General features: G+C 37.3%; 1 protein-coding gene across 1 annotated transcript in view; it reads right to left on the bottom strand.

The window, feature by feature from the left end:
* The window catches only part of LOC122574244 (tensin-1), a 202,399-nt gene extending 182,379 nt beyond the window's left edge, over positions 1-20,020 (bottom strand). Inside the window, exons 1-2 of the mRNA XM_043741603.1 lie at positions 19,991-20,020; positions 19,855-19,886 (exon numbers count right to left, since the gene is read on the bottom strand). Coding sequence (XP_043597538.1) covers positions 19,855-19,886; positions 19,991-20,015 — 57 coding nt within the window. The 5' untranslated portion in view covers positions 20,016-20,020. The remainder of the gene's footprint in view (positions 1-19,854; positions 19,887-19,990) is intronic.
* Positions 20,021-21,742: the final 1,722 nt, after the last annotated feature.

The following is a 21,742-nucleotide window of genomic DNA, read 5'->3' as shown; positions in this document are numbered from 1 at the left end:
ATGATCGAACGGAAGTCAAGGTAACGAGAGCTACGAGGAATTTCCTTCTACATCTTTCTTTGATGCATCGAAACGCATCGCGGGTCTGGAATTTTCGAGTGATTTATGTAATCTTTGCTACCATGACGGTGTAGTAGACTGAAAATACGAAGAACAAATAAACACGATAACAGACCAGTGGCGCTTAATTTATTGTACGTTTAACCGTGCGTAAACCCGGGGTGAAAACAAGAGCAATTAATTACCGAATAGACATATTTTAACAATCCATAGCGAACATTGTTTATTTCCTACTAAATGAGGGTCGTACGTGTTTACGAGTCCCTTGATCGTCCAATTAAAATCGCACATGCCATTAATACCGTTCGATTTGGAATGGGGAGATTAAAATGTATCTCGTTGCGATTAATGATGTAATTGCAGGAATATTTTGCGTTTAAGATAAAATATTTGAATTTAGTAGAGCATTTGTCTAATTTATAGCATCATTTCGTTGGTAATTCAAAGTAATATTATGTAGTCTATAATTCTGAAAATAAATCGCTGTAGCAATACCGAATTAGAATATCTGATACGAGTAGAATATTAATATTTACCCTTTCTAAATTTGCATATTATTTACTTCATTCTTTCCACCGCAATAATTATGTTAATAATATTAATATTTAATACATTATATAGTATATGCAGTGGCGAGCGTATAAAAGACTAGGTTACATGGATGGAAAGCTCTTCAATTATAAACTAAATTAAATTGAATTATATGCTCGCTACTGTATATCAAGACCACAATTTTCCCTAAAATATTTTACCAACCTTAAATAATTCAATAAAGAATTCCTCGCTGTATATTAAAATCACAATTTTCCTAAAAACACTGATCTATCAAATGGAAATAATTCGATGAAAAATTTCATTTTCATTTTATATTTCTAAACAAAACTATTTCGAGCTCAAATAATTCAATACGCAAGTTCATTACTATACTGTACATAGATGCACCTAATTACGTTACACGTGGTCATTACCTAGACACGTTACCACGTTGCACTGGCAATTACAATCGAAGCTGCCCTCTTTCACGGCCACGGAACGAGATTCCAGGGCCTGCAGGACCCCGCACAGATAAATCATCGGCTTCTTCGAAGTGTCTCTCCTTTCTCGATGTCCGCCGGCCGTAGTCGCTAATTAAGTTTGCACAACGCTGCTGGTGCCGCTTCTGGCCGCATAACGAGGTGTGTGTAACTTTCTGTTCAGCGGGAGGTAATGCGAGTGGAATACTTAATATCGCGGGCACCCGGCTTCGGATCTCTTTCTGGGCACGTGCTGCTCGCCTACGGCCAGAAAGGGTTGAATCCGGAAGCCAGCAGCGTTTTCTTCGTTTCCACGAAACACAACTGCTCGGGGAGAAAGGAAATTACCTACAGCGTTGCAGAGAATCTTCTACGGTAAGCGAAGTTCCTTCGCCATCACTGAGAGTAATAAGCTACGCGAGTGTACTTTGAAGTTTTCTAAACTCTGGGAGCTTTTTAAAATTGCGATGGTAAACGTTCAGCATATTTTGCAACACTTTATTCTTTGAATAAATACGAGTTAGGTAAGGTAGGACTATCGTTCCTGTGTTTGCCATTTTTATAAGCATATTCTCTCGTATTTTCACAGAAACATCCTCTCTGTACTTTACGGTGTTGTTCGATGTTTCTATTCGTAAGATTTTTCTTACAATATTTTCTCTTTTTTTTTATTATCTTAGATTGTTTTCTGATATCCATTCGACTGTATTTTTCTCTTCTTATTGTTGAAACTTTCTTCGCTACAACGAAATGCATACAGTCGTCACAAAAACTATTTACGTTGTTATTATTACGTATTTATTGTAGCATTGACGTACTAATTAATTAGGTCCAGGTATATTAAATTTCACAAATAAGAATATGTGCAGGTACGTTTTATAGGTACTGCAAGTATTGAAGTTGTTATGAACCAAACTTTAACAGGCATATTCGATGAAACAAATTCTAAAGAACTTTTACATCTCGATTAACTATTACTTCTACGAAATCTTTATTGAATTCTATACAATTATAAAAAATTGTCTGCAAATTCCTGGATATTTTTAACTATAAATTCTACTTAAGTAAATCCTATCAAGAGAAAAACCCTTTATTTTTTACCAACTTCTAATGCTCCATAACGTACTACATGCAATCTCCTGATCTTCTAACTTACAATTTTCAGGAAAAGTATCCGTTCCAGGAACAAAACCTGCCACAAATTATTCTCAGAGAAGGGATCGTAAAAGTTTCTGGCCGCCGCGAAAACTGCGATAAAATAAAATTTAAGACAGCGTGCTCCAACTTACAGACTCCAAAGCAAGTGGGGGAGATCGTATCGGCTGCAAACGTTTCCTGTTTTCCCTCTCGCATTTTCGACGCATCCGCGTTGTTACTTTCCTCTCTAATAGTACCGCTTGGAAAGCCATCTTTATAGGGAAGAATTAGGCGCGCGAGGTGCTGTAAAATGCAGGGAAAGGAGAATCAGGCCAGAGAATCGTAAAAAATCGGGTCAACCAGAAGATGAGAAAACTTTTGCCCTTTTCTTTAACGCGTCTCATCGAGGGTTGAATAACAAAATCTGAATGTTAAAACGAGAAATCGAACTGGTTCATCTACGAGTAGTGCATGTAAATGAAACTAAACGAAGGCCTCGCGTGAAACACATGGTGCGCCACATGGTACGTCATATTTCTCATTTTTCATAAACGAACAATTTATAAATTTAAGATATTGTTTGTTCTTCATATTGTTTTGCGATTAAATACATGTGTTCCTTGTCATCCTCTTGGACGTATAAAAAATATTAAAGACATTAGAATCATACAGACAAATATGAATTAATGTCAACTGAAATGACAATTAACCCAATGTTGTTCGTTTTTTACGAAACATTGTGAACTTGTCACCTTTCAAAAGGTTCGTATCTTTAAATTTATCAGAGAATTCCCTGCTTGATTCATTTCATACTAAAATACTTCTCTGTATCCACCAAACGACATAATAGTCAGACAGTTAACAGAAATGGATTTATCTTCGAATGATAAAACTGATCTTCGAATCATTGATCTTCGAATGTAATGCAGCCCTTATTGATTCGTCTTTTGTGCTGGTTAGAAAGTGTCAATGACGTACACGGTCGTATGAGGTAGTTGGGCGGTGGTTCGAGCGAACGAAGTTGTTTCAGAAACCACGAGCCAAGAGGTCAACCAATTCTGGCGATGCTCTTGCGTTAACTTTCGTGCTACGTCAGATAGCCAAATGGCCTGTGTGCTCCGCATTGACCTGCATTTTCCTGCGCTGCTTCCCTTTTACCCCTTGTCCGATAGAACGTTTTCGCCGCTCTTGTGTCGATGGTCCGATAAAGAGGCAACTAGAGGTTTTGATTAATGAACGTCTCCGGCGTTTTCCAGGAGTAAAACACATCAAAAACGGTCGTTTATCAAATACGCGGTTTTTTGACGATTTATTGACTCAGACAAAAAAAAGATCCAGACGAAAATTTTCCAAGAAAGACTGAGGGGATAAGAGCGATCCTTTCAAAAAAGGTGTCATTACTTTTTATGTTAGAGCAAAAGAAAATTGCTATCATTCCTTTGTTTTTGGGATATGGAGTCACACTCGTGATGTAGGTTATAGATCAAATACAACGAAGTTAGACTGTACTTCTATCAAAGTTAAATTTTATACTTCTACTTCATCTCCAAATTGCAAGACTGTAAATTACTAAGAATAAATCATATAGGTACAATATTTCAATGTCTTGCTAGGAATAGCGCCTGAAGCAGTAAATATGTAATAGGTAACGTACGTACCCGCAAAAAGAATCGTACGGCGAGCAGTTAATTGAAATAACTACAACGAGAAAAAGTTTTTATAATTTTGCACAAGTGGTACTTTTGCCGTGCGGATAAAATTTCGAAAGCATATTACCTGCGAATTCGCGCGATAACGACGGTAATACACATAATCGTAACCGAGTGGTTTCAGAGGCTGCTATTACACCGGAGTGGAACTATGTACATGCACTTTAACGTGTATCTATGAAACACGATGCAATATCGAAGCGTATGTTCGCCGAGTCTCATATCGAAACACGTACGAACGTCGTACATCATGATCGGAAACCACGACGCAACTTCTGTAAAGCCAATCCTTTATTTGCTCGGTCTGTCTACTTCACAAACAGAGAATCAAAACATCGAAAATATTTCCTGGACACGTGTCCGATCGTAGTTCTCGCTGTCCGCTAGAAATTCGTGGGGAAAAGATTTATGAAAGGCGATATGCATATCGAATGGAAAATCCAGCCAAAGGGACAATTTATGGGCCATAACTCATTCTCTGGATGCTCAATTATGCCGTGAAAATTAAAAATCCGACGGGACCGAATCGCCTGGATAAATTTCACCTTTGTTAATTCCGATTAATAACGAGCTTCCCTTTCAATTCTCGACGATAATTCGTACTTCCGACGAAGCTTCGTATTTTCGAAAACCAACCTCTGTACCCAGATTCCACGGCCGAACTTTGCAGCAAAATCGATTTCACGCCACCACGTGTTTCATCGTTGAAAATATACTCAGGTACGATGTGTCTCAGTGTGTATGCGGAATGGTTTAAAATCTAGAACGAATTTAAAAGAGCCTCGATAAATATATCGTTACTGAAAATGTAAAACCGCATCCGTCCGACGGTTGGCAAATATTTTCCCTTCTCTAAGTCCCTTCCCTTTGTTTTGTCTACCTGGCGCCAGAGATACTTTTGTGGACTCTATGAGGACAACGAAAGACGAATAGCCCTGTAAAATGTGACTATTTCGCGCGCTACTTTCGACTTTCTCGTGGCGTGGCTGAATTGTTAATGCAAATTGCGAGAATCGTGTGCGGAATCTCTATAGCCTCGTTTGCAATTAATTTAGTGAGATCTTTGCATTGTCTCATTAAAATTCTCATTAAAATAGACGTGATATTTGTAAATTTCTGTCATGAGAAAGTGGTAACGGCTAATCACTTTAGTCTTTCCAATGCAATTAATTGTTCAGTGCCACTAATTAATAATCGACTTTACCTTTTCTATCTTTTCTAACAAAGGATAATTATCTTTATCACCCGGCATTGTTTCTCTTTGATCCTAGCATAAACTATTTTACTAATTTATAAGAAAGGAATATTTAAACCAATTAACAAATTTGATTCTATCCAAAGGATTTCTTTAGATAATTTTAAAACTCGTATAAGAGAAATAAATTCTCAACAAGATTCGCCAAATCATCGCTCGTGGGTGGCAAAACGTTTCCACCTCCTAACAGCTTAAAAATAATTCAGCTGCTCGCCGCTCTGTCTTTCCATTCGCAGAATTTTTCTGTGACTCTCGCAAAGGCAAACAGAGGCAAACGAAGCGATAAAACTGAGCTCATCGACCGTACTAAACGCTCGCCGATTTACGCGTTTCCGGTGTACACGCCACCGTGATTTCTTTTCCCACCAACCTCCCTTTCTCTTCGTGTTTCAGCCTCTAACGTAAAGCGTGGGCAGGAATGCGCGTCCTGAGGAAAAAGGGACGGTCACTTAATGGTGGAACGACTCGCAAGGAAACAGCTTTCTCGCCTCCTCGATCCTCAGATTAGAATAATAGGGATACCATCCCCCGGCGATTCGAATTAATCGATCGGAATTTATGGCCAAGGAAAATTTCGCACGCAAGCCACGCGACATAAATTTCGCGCTCGATAAAGTTGCAGATTTTTCCATTCAACCATAACGATTTAGTGTTCCAACGATAAACCGTTCCCATTAACCACGTTCCTCCTTCTTCGTCGCTGTTGCCTTCTGGTGGATGGTATCGATGCGTTGGCGTGATTTATCTTTGCTTCTTTGTCCGGAGCTATTCTCGAGCCATATCTTCGAAAAATATCCATCGTTTAATCTTCGATATTTTCTGTCTCGTCATAGAAATATTCGTATACTGTTCGTTGTACTGTTTCGTTCTTACAATATCTGAAGTTCTAAAGTTTATCGATTTTGTCAAACGTTAAAAGTCCAACGGAAAATTTCGAGGGCTGGTTTTTACAGTACAAAAAGTTTAGTTTTTTATTCTTTCTACCGAGTTTAGAACGCTCAACATCCCAAAAAAATAAAGTTTCTACGTTCCCACGAAAGCATAACAGAAACCTGCGCGCAGGGGAAGTTACTACTCGAGGTCTTCAAAAATTGCCGTGGAGACTTTCGTTTCAGGAAGACTCGAGAGCGTTCGCCGCAACCGCAGTAATCAAAAACTACAATGAACGTTCCCCGGTTGCAATTAAGCGGCGGCGTCCGCGTAATTAAACTGCTGTTTATCTACGAAACATTCCTCAACGTTACGTCAAGATAGAAAGTCTCGCAAAAGCCAACGATTCGTGAATATAAGAAATAATTCGTCGATTCGATGCTTAAATCAACCATGGTGCCATTATGTCATAAAGTTTAAGAGCTTTTAACGAGAACTACGCTTGTCGAATTTTTCAATTATTAAGATAATAATATATTTTTGTAGTCAGAACTTAGACTCATATAAGATGATCTGCATTTTAACATTTTTTCTCGAATAAAAAATAACAAGGACTACCAAACATTTTTTTTATATGAGGTTTGCATTGCATCATAATATGATGAACTTTTTTTTCAATTTTAAATATATTTAACAGAAATTAAAGATTTGAAATGTTTCTCTCGCTTTTCTGGAGGAAAACAAACATAGAGAAAAATCGCTCCTGCTATGAACCCTTCAATTGGTTACGGTATAACAAATATTGCATACAATCAGTCAGAAGAAAAAACAGAGAAAACGAAAAGAAATATAAAAATCATGTATGTGCACGCGATAATAAAATTTAGATAGCGCTAGATTTTAACCAACGACGTCAAAGGTTACGAGGTGGCGAGACGTGCGGATTAAACGCGCCAAGCCGACTAAATTACACGGCGGATTAATCGAACCAAGAGTAAATAACGTGAATTAACGACTTCGTGTAATGAACAGATAAATCAGTCGGCCGATTGCGTATTGAGATACTTCGAACAGGCCCTCAACTGCATTAGAACCACGAGAGAAAAGTGTGTAGAAGAAAGATCGCTGGAATGGCCCGCTGGCACACCGGTTACTTCTGCGCTATGTAATTACACTATCGATCAAAAGTTTGGGTACACCTACGTCGTCCACGTTTCACGAATGACTGTGAGCGAAGGTATAAATCGTGTGACCTCTTCTTCGTTTGGCGAGCAAGGAGAACGGAAAGATTCTAGAAAATGGTACTACCAAGTAATTCATAAGATGTAGACTTACAAAGCGGCTCAAACAAAAGAGAAATATTAGACTGTAGGTTCTTGAATCATTGAAAAATTAAAGATAATCCTGTTTCATGAAAGATTAAACATACAGGAATTATACAAAACACTTTAAGCAGTTTGTAGAGTTCACACGTGTGAGGGAGGAAACAAGAAAAATCCTGGACGTTGCTTGGTATTATCACGAGACCCATAAATAGTAATTAGTAATAGAAAAAGATTAAAATAAACAAAAGGTAATAAGTACCATTTTCCATAATTTCGTGATCCCTTGAGAGAGAAAGATACTACATCCCGTGCTTTCATGAACACCTGGGAAAAGTCATATAGAATTGAGCGTATGAATCAGTAAAATTCCTAAATGTCTCACTAAATTACATATCCAAGTTTTTAGCCGATGATATAGCGCATCATGTATGATGAACACCGAATAATTGGATAATTGGAGGTCAAGATGTAATGGCGATTCCTGATGTTCTCTGTTCGGGGAATTAGGGGAAAAAACTTCGAACTGACCGCAAAATCGAATATATCATTATTATATTACAGGTGGCTTTCGCACCTTGCCGCGAACCGTAACGGGATCGTGGGATAAACAGCGTAGGGCAAGGGATACGTAAGTGCGGACGTTATGGTATCACGTGATACGGAAACCATAAGGCCGATCTCGTGTGTGCCCCATGGTACGATACGAGGTCGATTCCCGTTATTTCTGTTGGAATTCCACTCTAGTGTCAAAATTCACAGCGCCGCCCCGGGGATCTTTTCTTTCTCAGAAAGAGAAGCGTCTTTTATCGTGACGGAACATGTATGGTAATACATGGTCATACCAGTTACAAATTAACTACAACATCCGAAATACCTCTTCTCTTTTAAAAACGAGCTTGTTTTTTTAAGCTCTCTTTTTTTAAAAACAAGAAGCTTGTTTTAAAGTTCCAATTCTACAGCGAGCGCTCTGCCCTTTTCACGTTATATTAAATAAATTTTCAGTATTGAATAGGGAGGATTCCGCGAAAGCACGAGAGGACACGGAAATCAGCGTTGAAATATCTGATAAATAAATTCCAACCATCGTCTGTGGGAGCAAGTTCAAAGTGCACGAGGCACAGAAGTACACAGCTCCCCGCGTCGATTTATCGTCCTTATGAAAGAGATTCAGAGAAAAAATAATTCCAGCGGGAACTATATCCTGCCTGGCAGAGAGATCGAGATGAAAAAAGCAATAAAGGGAAGAGGGCAGGTAGGTACATTTTGGACCAATGCAAACTCGATTCAGAATCCTCTCCGCTCTTTTTTTCCTACCTCGTTCATTTGTATCCTCCAACCATCGTGGCAAACCAATGCTATTTTTTCTCCCTTTCGTGTATTGTACCAATCGTTTGCCAACACCTCGCGAACTTTGTCCCACGGCGAACTCGTGAAATCGAAATTATCGATGGTACACGTGTCGAAATCCAACAAACCAACAAAGCTAGCTGGAAAACGAACTATTCACGAGCGTTGAACCCAGGAATCGCGTGCTTTTAATAGTGAATCAAATTTGAAACGGTTGGAATCGTTTCCCCCCACGGCCTAAATAGATTTTTCCATCGTTGAAAGCTAGACTGGCCTGGAATTTAATTAAAGCTTAATCGAATTTATCGCCAACTCCATGCTCGGTTTTTGATCGGGCCAACTTCGCATATATAGAGACTCGTGCATTGACGAGATGCAAGATCGACCCGATGCGAGAGCGTCGGGATTCGTTTAACGGTTGAAAATTAATGTTTGCTGTGCATCGCGTAAAATCTCGCGTGTTCCGTCGACCCCGTTTGGTACCTGCACGCGGCAAGTGCAATTTGTTGTTTGATAAAGACGTAAAGAATGCGTGTAACGAGCGACCAACTTGGCACGAAAACGTGCATTAATGTGAACATCGTATTAATGACGTGTCGGTGAGGACAGAGAGCTATTATTTTATAAGATATCCTCTCGAGAATTTATGACATACGGTACATCAAGTACGGTAGTCAGGCGTACAAACATATTTGATTAAAAAGTAATTTTCAATGTCATTTTTGTCTTCTTCCTTTTTCTTAAGGGAGTTACGAAGAAACGGCGAAGACATTGAGAGGAAAGAAGGCGTAGATACTTTGAATAGACGCACTTAAATGTATGATGAGAGTATAGAAGCCATAGAGAGTTTATATAGTTTTACTTCGTAATGGTTTTTCTTCCTCAAACACTTTCAAGACGATGCGACTCGACCTAGTTCTCTGATGCAGCCTGTATACGGAATAAGGTCAAAAGTGTGTCACAAAATTTGCCCTGTGTCCCAACTAAATTGTCTAGCTACATTTTCAAAATATGAGAACTTTATTTTTTGATATTTCTTTCATTTCGTAAAAACACAATTTCTCAAACTTTTTCGTAGAATTTTACACAATGGAAGATCACAGAAAGGAAAGATAAGCCACATTTCCTGCCCTTTATAAAGGAACAACTTTAAATTGAATAAACGTTGCTAACCAATTCTGCATCGAAGTTATCTCTCCACTTAATTCTGGAATTAAATACCTATTTTTGTCGCGATCTCGAACATTTCAAAATATTATGAATATTAATTATAAGGACTAATATAACTTTAATTAAATTGACAGAATAAATGAATATTTAATAAAATATCGTGGACTATCAGTTCTTTTATTATTCTCTACTACTATTCTCAGCTCTATTATTTCTTTCTTCACCTACTTCGTATTAAAATACTCCTTTTCAACCATTAAATGACATAAAAAGCAGGAAATCAACAAACAATGGACTTATCATATTTTTCCCCTGTTGTTCCTCAATTTTACTTGCGTTTACGCGTGTTCTTTAATTAATAACTAGGAGGTGATAATTAAATTATATTATAGTTCTGGTTATATTCATATATTATAGTCGACCAATTCATTAATTATATAATAATAGTATGAATTATTATAATATGGCCGATAGTTCCTCAATAGCGTTCGTAGAAGCATTTGTAATGAACGTTTGTTAGCGGGAAATCAGTGGAACACGTAGCTAATACGAATTCGGCTATTCGGCCAGTCTATTACAATAATAGATCACATGAAACACGGAAACGCGTACCTGAACGCAAATTATCATTCTAAATATACTCTTTGCCGGTGTTCTTTAGTTACGTTTAATACCGGTACTTGCTGCCGCTACTTATCCCTGGCAATTACTTTCTACTTCCACTTAAAGCCATTTAATCTGAAATTTACTCGCTATGATCGATAAATGGCTAACTGAGAGATATTTTTCGCTTGGGTGAAATAGAATAGAAGATAAAGGGTGAACTTTACTTTGAAGAAATTTTTTGCAGCAATTTCCTTATTCAATCTTGATACGACGAAATTACGTTACTATGTAGTAACTTACTGATGCATTAACATAGTATTGACACGGCGCTTTTACTGGGAATAATCATTTTATCCAATCGTTCTAATTATTCATTACATTGATATGGAAATTAATTATAGAACGTTTAACTGTTATTAGATAGGTATAGGCATTTATTCGGTGGGCTTTACATTAAGTCAGTCGTAAATCCATTTTAAACTTACATATTTCCTTACTATATATGTTTTAGGATTTTACTGTACTTAAAGTTTCTAAAATACGGCATAGGCGTAATTTCGGAAAACACTAATAAATTATCTTCGCTTTTCAATTAAAAGTAAGGAAACTGTGTTTGATCCAAAAGCAGAACTGGTAAATAACCGACAAGTTTGTCTAAAAAAGGCAGTGAATTAATTTTTGTACCTAATATTTCTATCTTTCTTCGTATTACTCTCTGTCGCTATATAATTTCTATGTTATCCAAAAATCTTACATTAATGCAGCATGACTATCCCGAAATGGTCGCCAATCGGCAAAATTTATAGATAAAGCATTAACAGAAGAAATCTCGAAATCCCGTAAAGCTTAAGCGATACGATCTCTCGAAAGTGTCGTTAGAAAAGGAAGAAAACAGGAGAATAGAGATGGTTTTGCAGGCCTATCACGTATCCTTCGAGTAACAGCTTTACCATCACCAGCAACCAACCAGTTTTCCATTCATTCAGTTTGCTCATTCATCCCGAAGTATCGGGGCAACCTTTAATGCATTTCTGACAGAACAAGGAGTCGCGTGCCGTACTTAGCACCTGGACTTCCTACCCTGAAAACATCTGTGCGCGCCCTGTTCGTCATCTCTTCAATGCTCCTTTTCACGGGAATCGATTTCCATCGACGACAAACCCACATCATCTTGTTCGTTGCTATTCAGCTCTATTCAGAACAGTCAGACGGCAATTGTCGATGTTGGCCGTTTGGTATTCCACATTTCGAAATGGCCAACTTCCTTTACAGTCGCGTCACGTATTTTCGCCGTTTAAAATTTTAGGGCAGTAAAGTTAGAGGTCATCTTTTAAAATAGACAGACATCCTCTACACGTTTTTAAGAAATTGATTGCTATGTATGTATATAATTGTCACTTTAGATTCCGCGACGTTTCAATGAAACGTTAATTTTCGAAGCTAAACGTTATTTCCCCAGCTTCTTCATAATATTCAAATCTTCTTATCGCTTTCTTATCGCCCCTTATAATATTCAAGTGTCGAAACACATCGAAATATGATTTGTCCTAATAGTCACAGACCAAAGCAAGATTATCTTGCCTGCTAATCAATTTTACAACCTAGTTATATCGTGACTCGCACCGCAGATAAAATCGTAAAGCGCGACCATTAAAGTTTAAGAACAAGTATTACGACTATATTAAATTAGTAGGCTTCTATTGTCTTTATAAATTACTGGAAATTCTGTTTACGACGTCTCGGCACTAAAGACAGCGAAACAAATTTCAGCCAGACAAGAAGGCATCAGGATCAAGCGTGGCAAAAGTTTAATCAGACGATGGAATTTTTAATGAAAGAAAGGCACGTGGACGGAAAATAAACAGCTGCAGAGAAGCCGAGCCAAGAGATTGTTATTCTTGAAAGCAATTACCTCGGTAGAGCACCGGCTCGGCACGAGAGTCCCAGGTTTCGCGAGGAAGATTTACGCCGCGAGATTTTTCCTCCAGGCGCAAAGAGAACGTAGCCGAAAAATTACCGTGGAACACACAACACGCGGACTTTCTCGAGGACTTTAATTGGGCATTTGGGTTGCTTGACTGGATGATAGAAACGAGTCGGCCGTCGGAGAAATCGTTCAGCAGCATACGATCGACGAACCGCTTTTTATTCATCACGCGGAATCGTTTCGTTCATCCCCGCCGTACCTCGAGCATCAGACTAGTTTATACGTCGTATAACTGTAAGTTTACAGTAACCGAAGGAACGATTGAAATTCAATAGAGACGCCAATAAAATTGCGACCGGTCCGTAAAGATGCCATACTCTCTCATCGATGGCAAATCTTCCGATGGAGACTGATGGCAATACTTGCGGAGTTGACTTTTGTGGAGAAAATGAGCGAATTAGGATACTCGAGGCTATTCCTGAATGAATCGATGAATAAGGCACTTGATAGGAATGATACAATATATAATGCGTAAACTATTAGAAACAGAGTTTTCAGATAAATCGTTTGAAAGCTTTGAAGTTTAAAGGTTTGAGAATCGAACAATTCAGAAACTAATAAATTTCAAATACACAATGATTCAATACTCCAAATATTAAAGGATTCGGAGATTCTATTATGCGAAGATTTGAAAATTGAACTGTAAAAATTCGAGCACTTATAAATTCCAAAGCTGAAGACTTGGTAAGTTGAAAAATTGTAATGTTAAGTGTCCTAAATCTTCTAAAACTACTAAATTTCTTTAATAAAATACAACCGAAACGAGGTTATAAATAACGGGAATCGACGATAATTCTCACCCACGTATCTACAAACGTCGAAAACCCGATAGCTCAGAGCTTAGAATATTAGCCTTGAAGAATCCACTAGAAAACTGACTCTGTTTCTAAGAAACGAAGCGGACCTCGCTGAGGCGCTGTAGCAAAGGCGAGATATTTCGTAGAGCGGAAATAATTCGCAATGCTAAAACATCAGAAATAGCTTGACGCGTGGAAACGATGTCTCGATAGGGTCAACGAACGGTCATCGTCGTGTTAGATCATCGCGCTAGATCGCCACGTTTGGGGCCTAGGCACAGACAATCAAACAATCAATGTCAGGGACCAACCCTTTCACGACGAAACAGTTGGTTTCCGTTTGAGCGCGAATCTTCCGTTTGCATGCCAATCAGTACTATTTGCGTGCCCGATACGGCTAACCGAGAAAAGAAAACAGTTACGCATCGCATAGTTTCATCTATCCTTTCAGCGCACGTAGGGAGCGCTTCAGAGACCGACTTTGGCCCGAACCATTTTCACTCTTCTTTAACTAAATGTACCTCTTCTACACACGCTACCATTCATTAAAGATTATTAGAACACGCGAAAAATTAAGTAACTGAGAAATAATTAAGGAATTTTCAAAGCCACTAAAAGAACGATGGTGTACTTCCCTTATTAATAATATAATTAACGTATAAATTAATTAAACCTTATATCTTATGTAGAATCTATAAACACTTATTTCACGTCAGAGTCAGTTGCAAATCAAGTCAAGCTCTCAATTAAAAACCTGTGAAGAATTTTTCGACTAAAAATTTTGTCAACTTTTCATCGTCCATGATCTCTATTACCCAAGCCAATAAGCTAAATTCCACCCCTATTTATCGAACCTAATAAGACACACCCTATAATCTCCATTAAAATACGAAACCCATAACAAACATCAAGAATACTCTGTCACCGCTGCAGGCAAAGTTCGACTAACACATCATCGTATCATATCCATTAATAGACCAACAAATGGCAGCAAGTTGCCACGCAATACGTCGATCCACGGGAGCACATTAAACAGCATTGAATCACCCGAAATAGTCTCAATGAATCGAGTCTCGTAACGGGGGAGAACTACGAACAATTAGAAACAATTAACTCGCGACACACGCACGTGGTTCAGGCTACAGCGCCAACGCGCGTATAATATCTCACGAAAATATTTTTAAATTTACCACAGAACACTATTATGTATACGTAGTGCAGAGTATTAGAATAGAATTCTTTATTTCCGCTTGCCTTCCGGCTTTGCGATGACTTCCATTTACATTACAAGATTGTAATATGAACTATATCAAACATTTTGAAATTTCATTAGCACCGCAATGATATTTATATATGTCATAATTACATAGCTACAATTTTCAGACGAATTTGAAACCAATCTAAAAATATATAAAAGTTGCAAGATTTTTATTGGAAATATATATTTAATAAGAAAAATGGTACTTTCACTGAATATTGAGGCTTATCAACGTATAATTGACTGATTAGGTATTTCAACTTTGGATAACCAATATATAATCAAACTAGTCGTGAGACTCGTTGTAATACTAATAATTCAATAAATCTTACATAAAAGACACGTAATATATTGGTAAAAAGTTTCTACAAATTGGAATACTTTCGCGTGCAACTATAATTGTACTAGACTAGATAGATTTCCATTAACGTGAAGGGCCGGTCTGACAGTGACTTCTATCTAGAACCTGCGCACCCTTCCATCGCGAGGCAGATGGGCCTGTTAAGTCATTATCGTTATTGTTTGCGCGCCGCACGCAGCGAGGGCACCCACTGGGAGACCTGGCCATTTTAATGTATAACGGGTGGCGAGAATATATGGTCGGCTAACATGGAAAGGAACCAACGTGAGTCACGAGGGGAGGGGGGCCGATCGCCGCGATTTCTTGGACGGGTTCACAGGTAATTGGCCTGATCATACGAAGACGCGTTCCACGGTTTGGTTGTGTGCAAATCGCAGCCAAATGCGCGGTCGTGCTTCGTTGAGTCATCCTAGTGACACGCACGAACTGAGCCTTTGACAACGGCCCTTCTATCTTTTTTTCTTTCCTCTCTTTATCGCCTCTGTCCGCAGTTGTCACGGGCGAACGAAGCGGAAATTACGCGCGGAAGTGGCCGCGAATCGTATTTTACGGGAGGCTTGCGGAAAAATTAGCCAAATAATATGTACAGTTGAGATGGTTAGGTTACAATGAAACGGTAATTGGTCGTGAAAGATTTGATGGATCTTCCGGGAAAGGAACAGGGAAACTGGTTCTGTGGTTAGGTGTGGTTTCTTTTGAATGGGGTGATTTTTAATGAGATTTGGTTTGGATACCGGGGATATACTGAGGATACCTTAATTTGAATATCAATTAATCTTCTACTAAATGATGTTTTGGAAAAGATTATGATAGGTAAAAAATAGTTATTCTGACTAAAAAGAGAATTATCGAAGAATTTGCTTCAACCCTAAGAGCCAAACGTTTCTGATTATTTCAACTGAGAAAATGATAAATTTTATGAATATTTGTATTAGAAGAATATCGAATAAGCCTGTATTTTTAGGTTCATAGATAATATCTACTAAAAGTTAGCTAATAAGTTAGTTAATAAATAACATTTAGTAAGAAAAAATATTCATAGAAGAATACAAATACAAAACAATTGTTATAGATCACTCTGGGGAAAATATGTAAAACTAATTTGTTTTACATTTTCAAGATCGTAAGTATTGACAGAAGGGAAAAAAGCAATTACAGTTATATAATTTTGTGGAACGGGCAGCTGTTGATCAATTAGGGAGGACTTTCGAAAGAAAAGGCCGGTCCTCGTTCAATTCCCAACACATCCGTCAGATGCTATCCCCATACAATTACGAATTGCAATTTCCTTGATTCTTTTTCCAAGAAAATTCGTCATTACCTAGTCCCCTGTCGAGGATACCCCATCATCGTGCGGACGCTGAAACCGTCGAAAGCATGTTTGTTCGCCGCGGAAACGCGTCGTCACTGGTAATTACGTGAATGCCAGTCAGCCATGACATCGACAACCGACCCATTTTTAACCGAGCAGTCCGCGATTCGTGACCGCGGGGAAGAAATTCTTCGTGCTTTCGTAACATTGTTCCTTCGTTAAAGATTTATGTTATTGCTTTTGCGGCATGCAGTAGTCACACATGAGCTTGAACAATAGATGAGAAATATTCGTGGAATTGACAGAAAAAAAATACAGCGTTCCTTTCACTCATTCCCTTTTCACTTTTCCCATGGTACAAATACGATTTGCAAGAGACAAACGACTAAAAATAACATTTCCTTTTCACCGTGATTATCCTTAACACGATTTTCCTTTGTGAGCTTAAAAATAACAAATCCAACATTTTTATCGAATTAACTGAGAGCCTGGGCCTTTCACACGAGGCACATAGTTTGAAAAAGTGCAGCCACAAATCGTGGCCCAGGTAACTACACGTGTATACACACGTGTTCGCTAATGGCTACGTATTGATGGCGAGCAGGGAGCAAACCCTCGATGTTGGCTACGAATAACGAAGTATTGTATCGCCTCCGAAATAAACTTCCCTACCCTTTGATTCGCATTTTTCTATCGTGCGCTCCCTTCTGGGGCATCAAGAGAGGGTTTATTGCACAAAATGAAAGGGGAGATCGTTAGCACCGAGTCGAAAGGAAGTCGACAGAGAATGAATTCCCCGAGCTGCTGCGAGTCATTAGTAATTCAACGAGATGCTGCAGTTAATTTTAAGAAAAAGAAACTGCTCGACGTAACCTTGCGCGAGAAGGAAAAGTAATCAACGGCTCGTGCCGGCTCTCGTAGAACGCATTACTCTTTCACGAAGCAAGGCTTTCAAGAATGCAGAGTCGAGATTTCTGGTGCAACGGCGAAGAAGAAACATACCGGTGGCGCAACAAAAGTCGAGATTTTCACTAGGCCAACCATTTGTTTAGGTATTAGCGTAAAGTGCACCGAACTTCCCAGGCTACAGTTACGTTCATTAGCAGCTACTCGAAAGCCAGCCATTGGAATGCAGTGTACACCGCTCTGGCTTTTTCTTCTTTTTCGTTTCTGTTGTTCGTGGCTAACCTTTGGCGTTTCCCTTCCCTCCTTATCCTCAGATCGTTACAAAAGCACCGAGTTCGAGTACCGGTCATTTTATCGAAACAATCGTAATCCCTTCCAACGAACGATTTTCGATTGTTCTTGATTGAATCGATGGTGAAACGAAGCGTGAAAAATCACGACGAATCCGTCGGGTGTAAATGTTGCACAACACGTCGCCACTTGAACAAAGACGTCCAACAAGAGACGATAAACATCGAACGACTCATTGTACGAGCTCGTAATAATAATTCGATTCGTCAGCAGCGATTTCGCCCGATCTACTGATCATACAAACTCGATAAACTGGTCACCCGAAGATCCCCCCTAAGAGCAATGCTTTCACGCATCTCGACAAAGAGTTATCGACTTTTAAGTGGGCTGAGATTTGCATCTACGTGATCATTATTCTTAGCGAGGGAAACCTGTCGGTGTTTCCCGCTCACCGCTTTGAAAGTCAAAGTGCATACTGTTTCGGAGCGCTTGTCATGCGCATGATAGTTCGCATCGCCCTTGTTGAATACATGTTCCACTGTCGTGAGAATCTTGCGACACGGTGTAATCGTGTAAGAAACAGTAAATGTTCGAATAAGTATGTATACAGAGATTTATTGGAATTTATGCTTTGATAATGTACCGAAGATCGGTAAACGGTCATAGGTAGATAAGTTATTCTAGAACTTGCAAATGAAATTGGTATTTTAGTTTCGAGACCACCATTATCGGTTCAGTGCAGAATAAGATACCGACATTATCGATGGTTGGTATCGGACGGAATGCAAGAATAGTCATGCTGAAACTACACTGACCTGAAATAAGACGAAAATACACAAGCTAAAACAGGATTACATACAATTAAATATTTAAAAAATATTAAAGAAACGTTGAAGTAAATTTTACCGAAAATTGGATTCGATACACGAAGAATTAGAGAGAGAAAGAAGAAATAATCCTTTCTTTGCAGAAGCAATCTGTATAAAAGTACTTATTATTAGTTACACTTCTAAATTATATCTAAATTATATTTTACTAATGTAATATACCACAGATGCACTAATAGGAACACCTAGTCAGGTTCGCAACCAATTAGTTCATATTACTTGCCATATAATTAATAATTATACCAGTTATATAGTAAACTGATGCAATGTATAGTGATACAATTAGTAATTATATATTAAATAGTACCGAATGCCCGGGTCTCACCGACCAGGAGGTGCTGTGAATGAAGACCCACCCTATCCGTGACCCATCCACCCTCTTTTCACGCAAAAAAATCTAAAACTTATTACCAAATAGATATTCCTTTTGGTGTGCGTTTGTACAATATTCACAAGAAACAGCAAAAGGAGCTTTAAAAAGAAAAATCAACGCGAAAACTAATAATCTGACTAGAATTCATGAAAATCTGAGATCTAAAAATTAAATTAAATCTTAATCGAATTGTAATTCTATATGGAGCATAGCTTTATACATATATACATATACAACACCAAAACTTTCGACTTTTATTGTGGCGAAAATGAAAACTAGTTGATTCTGATTAAGAATTACAATAACTAAGCCTGATTAAAAGTTAAACAAAAGGAACAAGAAATAAGATAAAATATATACCATATAGAATTAACTACTACGTAATATATACATTCTACAATGTCATACTTTTATTATTATAACGAAACGCGATCATTCATTATCGCAATACTAAAAGGAAAGATAATTAGAACTCGCGATGGAATAATATGGCAACGCTAATTTTTGCAGTGAATTATATGAAAATTACTACTTACTATATGAAAAAGCTACTTCAAATATTCTGGTATTGCTACTTTCAGTACTATAAAATTAATTAAAAACTAACATTTTTATAATTTAGTATTAAACAACAGAAAACAAGATCAAGTTCTAAAAATTCGTAATAAAAATTGCAAAATACAATCGCGATATCATAATACGCAACTCTAAAGTAAACGCGATTATAATTTTGTCCCCAATTCAATACCCAAATTCAAAAATGAATGGCAAACAATTAAATCCATCGTAGTAATGCCATCAGAGAATAGAAGGTGAAATAAAAGATGACTTACTATCGTTATTATTAAATGTGCAATAATTGCAATTTTTAATACAACGAAGTCGGAGGGCATCCGACTTCATCACTACGAAATATTTGTTTAAATCATTGCAAATCTCTGTACATATACGTTCTTAATACACTCCAACTTTAAAAGTGATTATAGCGAACATACATGCATATCTTCGATCACAAATATTCAACTTAATTGTTAATATAATATCATTTGTATCAGTTAATACCATTATTAATATTTTTAGTATAAAATTTATCAGTATTATATAATTAATATAAAAAAAAACGCCATGTGCAAGAAGACCTACCCTGAGCTTCTAAATAATACATAAAGAGAGAAAATGTTACTACTCACGAGTGTAATAAATACCCGCGGCCACTGCGCTCCTAAAAAGAAGCAACGTAATACAACCAGTCACCCGTGACGATTCGGATCTTTCGTCCTACGACATGATTGAGTGACCAGAGGAACAAAAATGCATGCGACTCACGATAAGGTGCGAGGAACGTAGTCATCGATGCTGTGATAGTCCAGGGAAAATCGTCGTGAAGACCGTTATCAAGGAGGAGACATGCATTTAATTAATTAAATTAATTAATTAATTGGAAAATTTAAAGTAATGGAAGATTAATCTCTATTAATCTCTATTAAAATTTTAATGACAGTATTCAAATTAGGAATAGCAAATTGAAATATAAGCAACAGAATTAAATGAAGTAGGGATTACAAAATTACTTACATTCTTGGCCTCTGAAGCCCCACTAGGTCCTATTCAGGAAGCAGGAGGAAGAGGAAGGAGTGATAAACCTTTAACAAAACATATGTCTTCTTATAGATAAATAAATAAATGAATATATAATAAGTATCTTCAAATACCTATTAATATTTTAAAAAATGACACCAATTCTTTCTTTAGAGAAAATTCAGTTGTGAATGTTCGTTTTAGAGTTTGAAATATGGCTTTTGCTAATATATTACGTTGTACTTTATAAAGATCCGACAATGCTTGCAATAAATTAACCTTTCTTGTCTAAACATACCTGAAATATTTAGAGTATATATTTAATCCTGCACAGAAATACGTTTGAATATGTCTTATTCAGAGTCTTTCAAGGAAATAATAAACTTATTTTCTCATTTCAATATACAAAAATATAATAATTTCGCAATAGATTGCTTTCTAATAACAATTAAACGATTTGCATAATTTGCTATATATTGATATAACGACATTAATTAATTACTTAATAGTATATTCGATTATTAACTATTATCTATATACCTGAAACATTTTTATATGTGAACAGTTTCAAATGTGATTACTTCAATCTCTTTTTATTTCTTCTCAATATTTTCAACAAATTATGCAACTATTTATAAAATGATGTTATTATATGCCAATTGTAAGCTGCATAGCAATTATTTAGCAAATATCGATTACTATTGATCCAATAAAAAAAGAAAATAACCGTGTATGTACGTTTCCTTTGTTATAATACCTCAATCATTACCAAATCTGCAAGAGAAATCAACGACTCGATTTATTAATAATCATCTATAACGTCCATCTTGTTTCAGTTCGAATTATCGATTGTTAATCGCTTTTGGCGTCTGTGATGTGAACCCCTATTCTTTCAGTCATGTGACCAGCCAACAATCTACACAAAAGAAAACCAACAATTTCAAATCAATGTACGATAAAACCAATAATTTACAATAATGAAACCAATTATAGTGAAGTAAAGTAATAATAGAACCCAAATTATACCTCAAAGATCGGTAATATGAACGATCAATAACTGTAACTTGCAAAATACGCAGTCAATGATAAAAGTAAAAGAAAATTTCGGGATACTATTTAATTTTACTAAGATTATAATCAATAACCGATTAAATACGAACGTACTATTTGAATGAACCAGATAGAAGTGTAGAATCGTTGATAAAGTCGAAATGAAGGTACTAACAACAGGATAACGAGACGAGATGAATTTTCGCTCCACGACTTTCAGGAGTATGTCACCTCTCGGTCCGATTGAAACAATGACTTTCCAATATTCCGAACCAATAGGAGCGCTCGATATGACCCGACAATTTATTGCGCCAATAGGAACGCTCAATTTCATTTGACAATATTCTGTGCCAATAGGCACGCTGGATTTGACTTGGCAATATATTCCGCCAATAGGAGCGCTTGATTTTCGTATACACGAGCGCGCGCAAATTTAATGTGTTCGAACAG

This window comes from Bombus pyrosoma, linkage group LG13 (assembly GCF_014825855.1).
Source record: "Bombus pyrosoma isolate SC7728 linkage group LG13, ASM1482585v1, whole genome shotgun sequence".
NCBI lineage: Eukaryota > Metazoa > Arthropoda > Insecta > Hymenoptera > Apidae > Bombus > Bombus pyrosoma.
The sequence above is the reverse complement of the archived record's forward strand: the minus strand, read 5'-3'. Positions and strand labels throughout refer to the sequence as shown.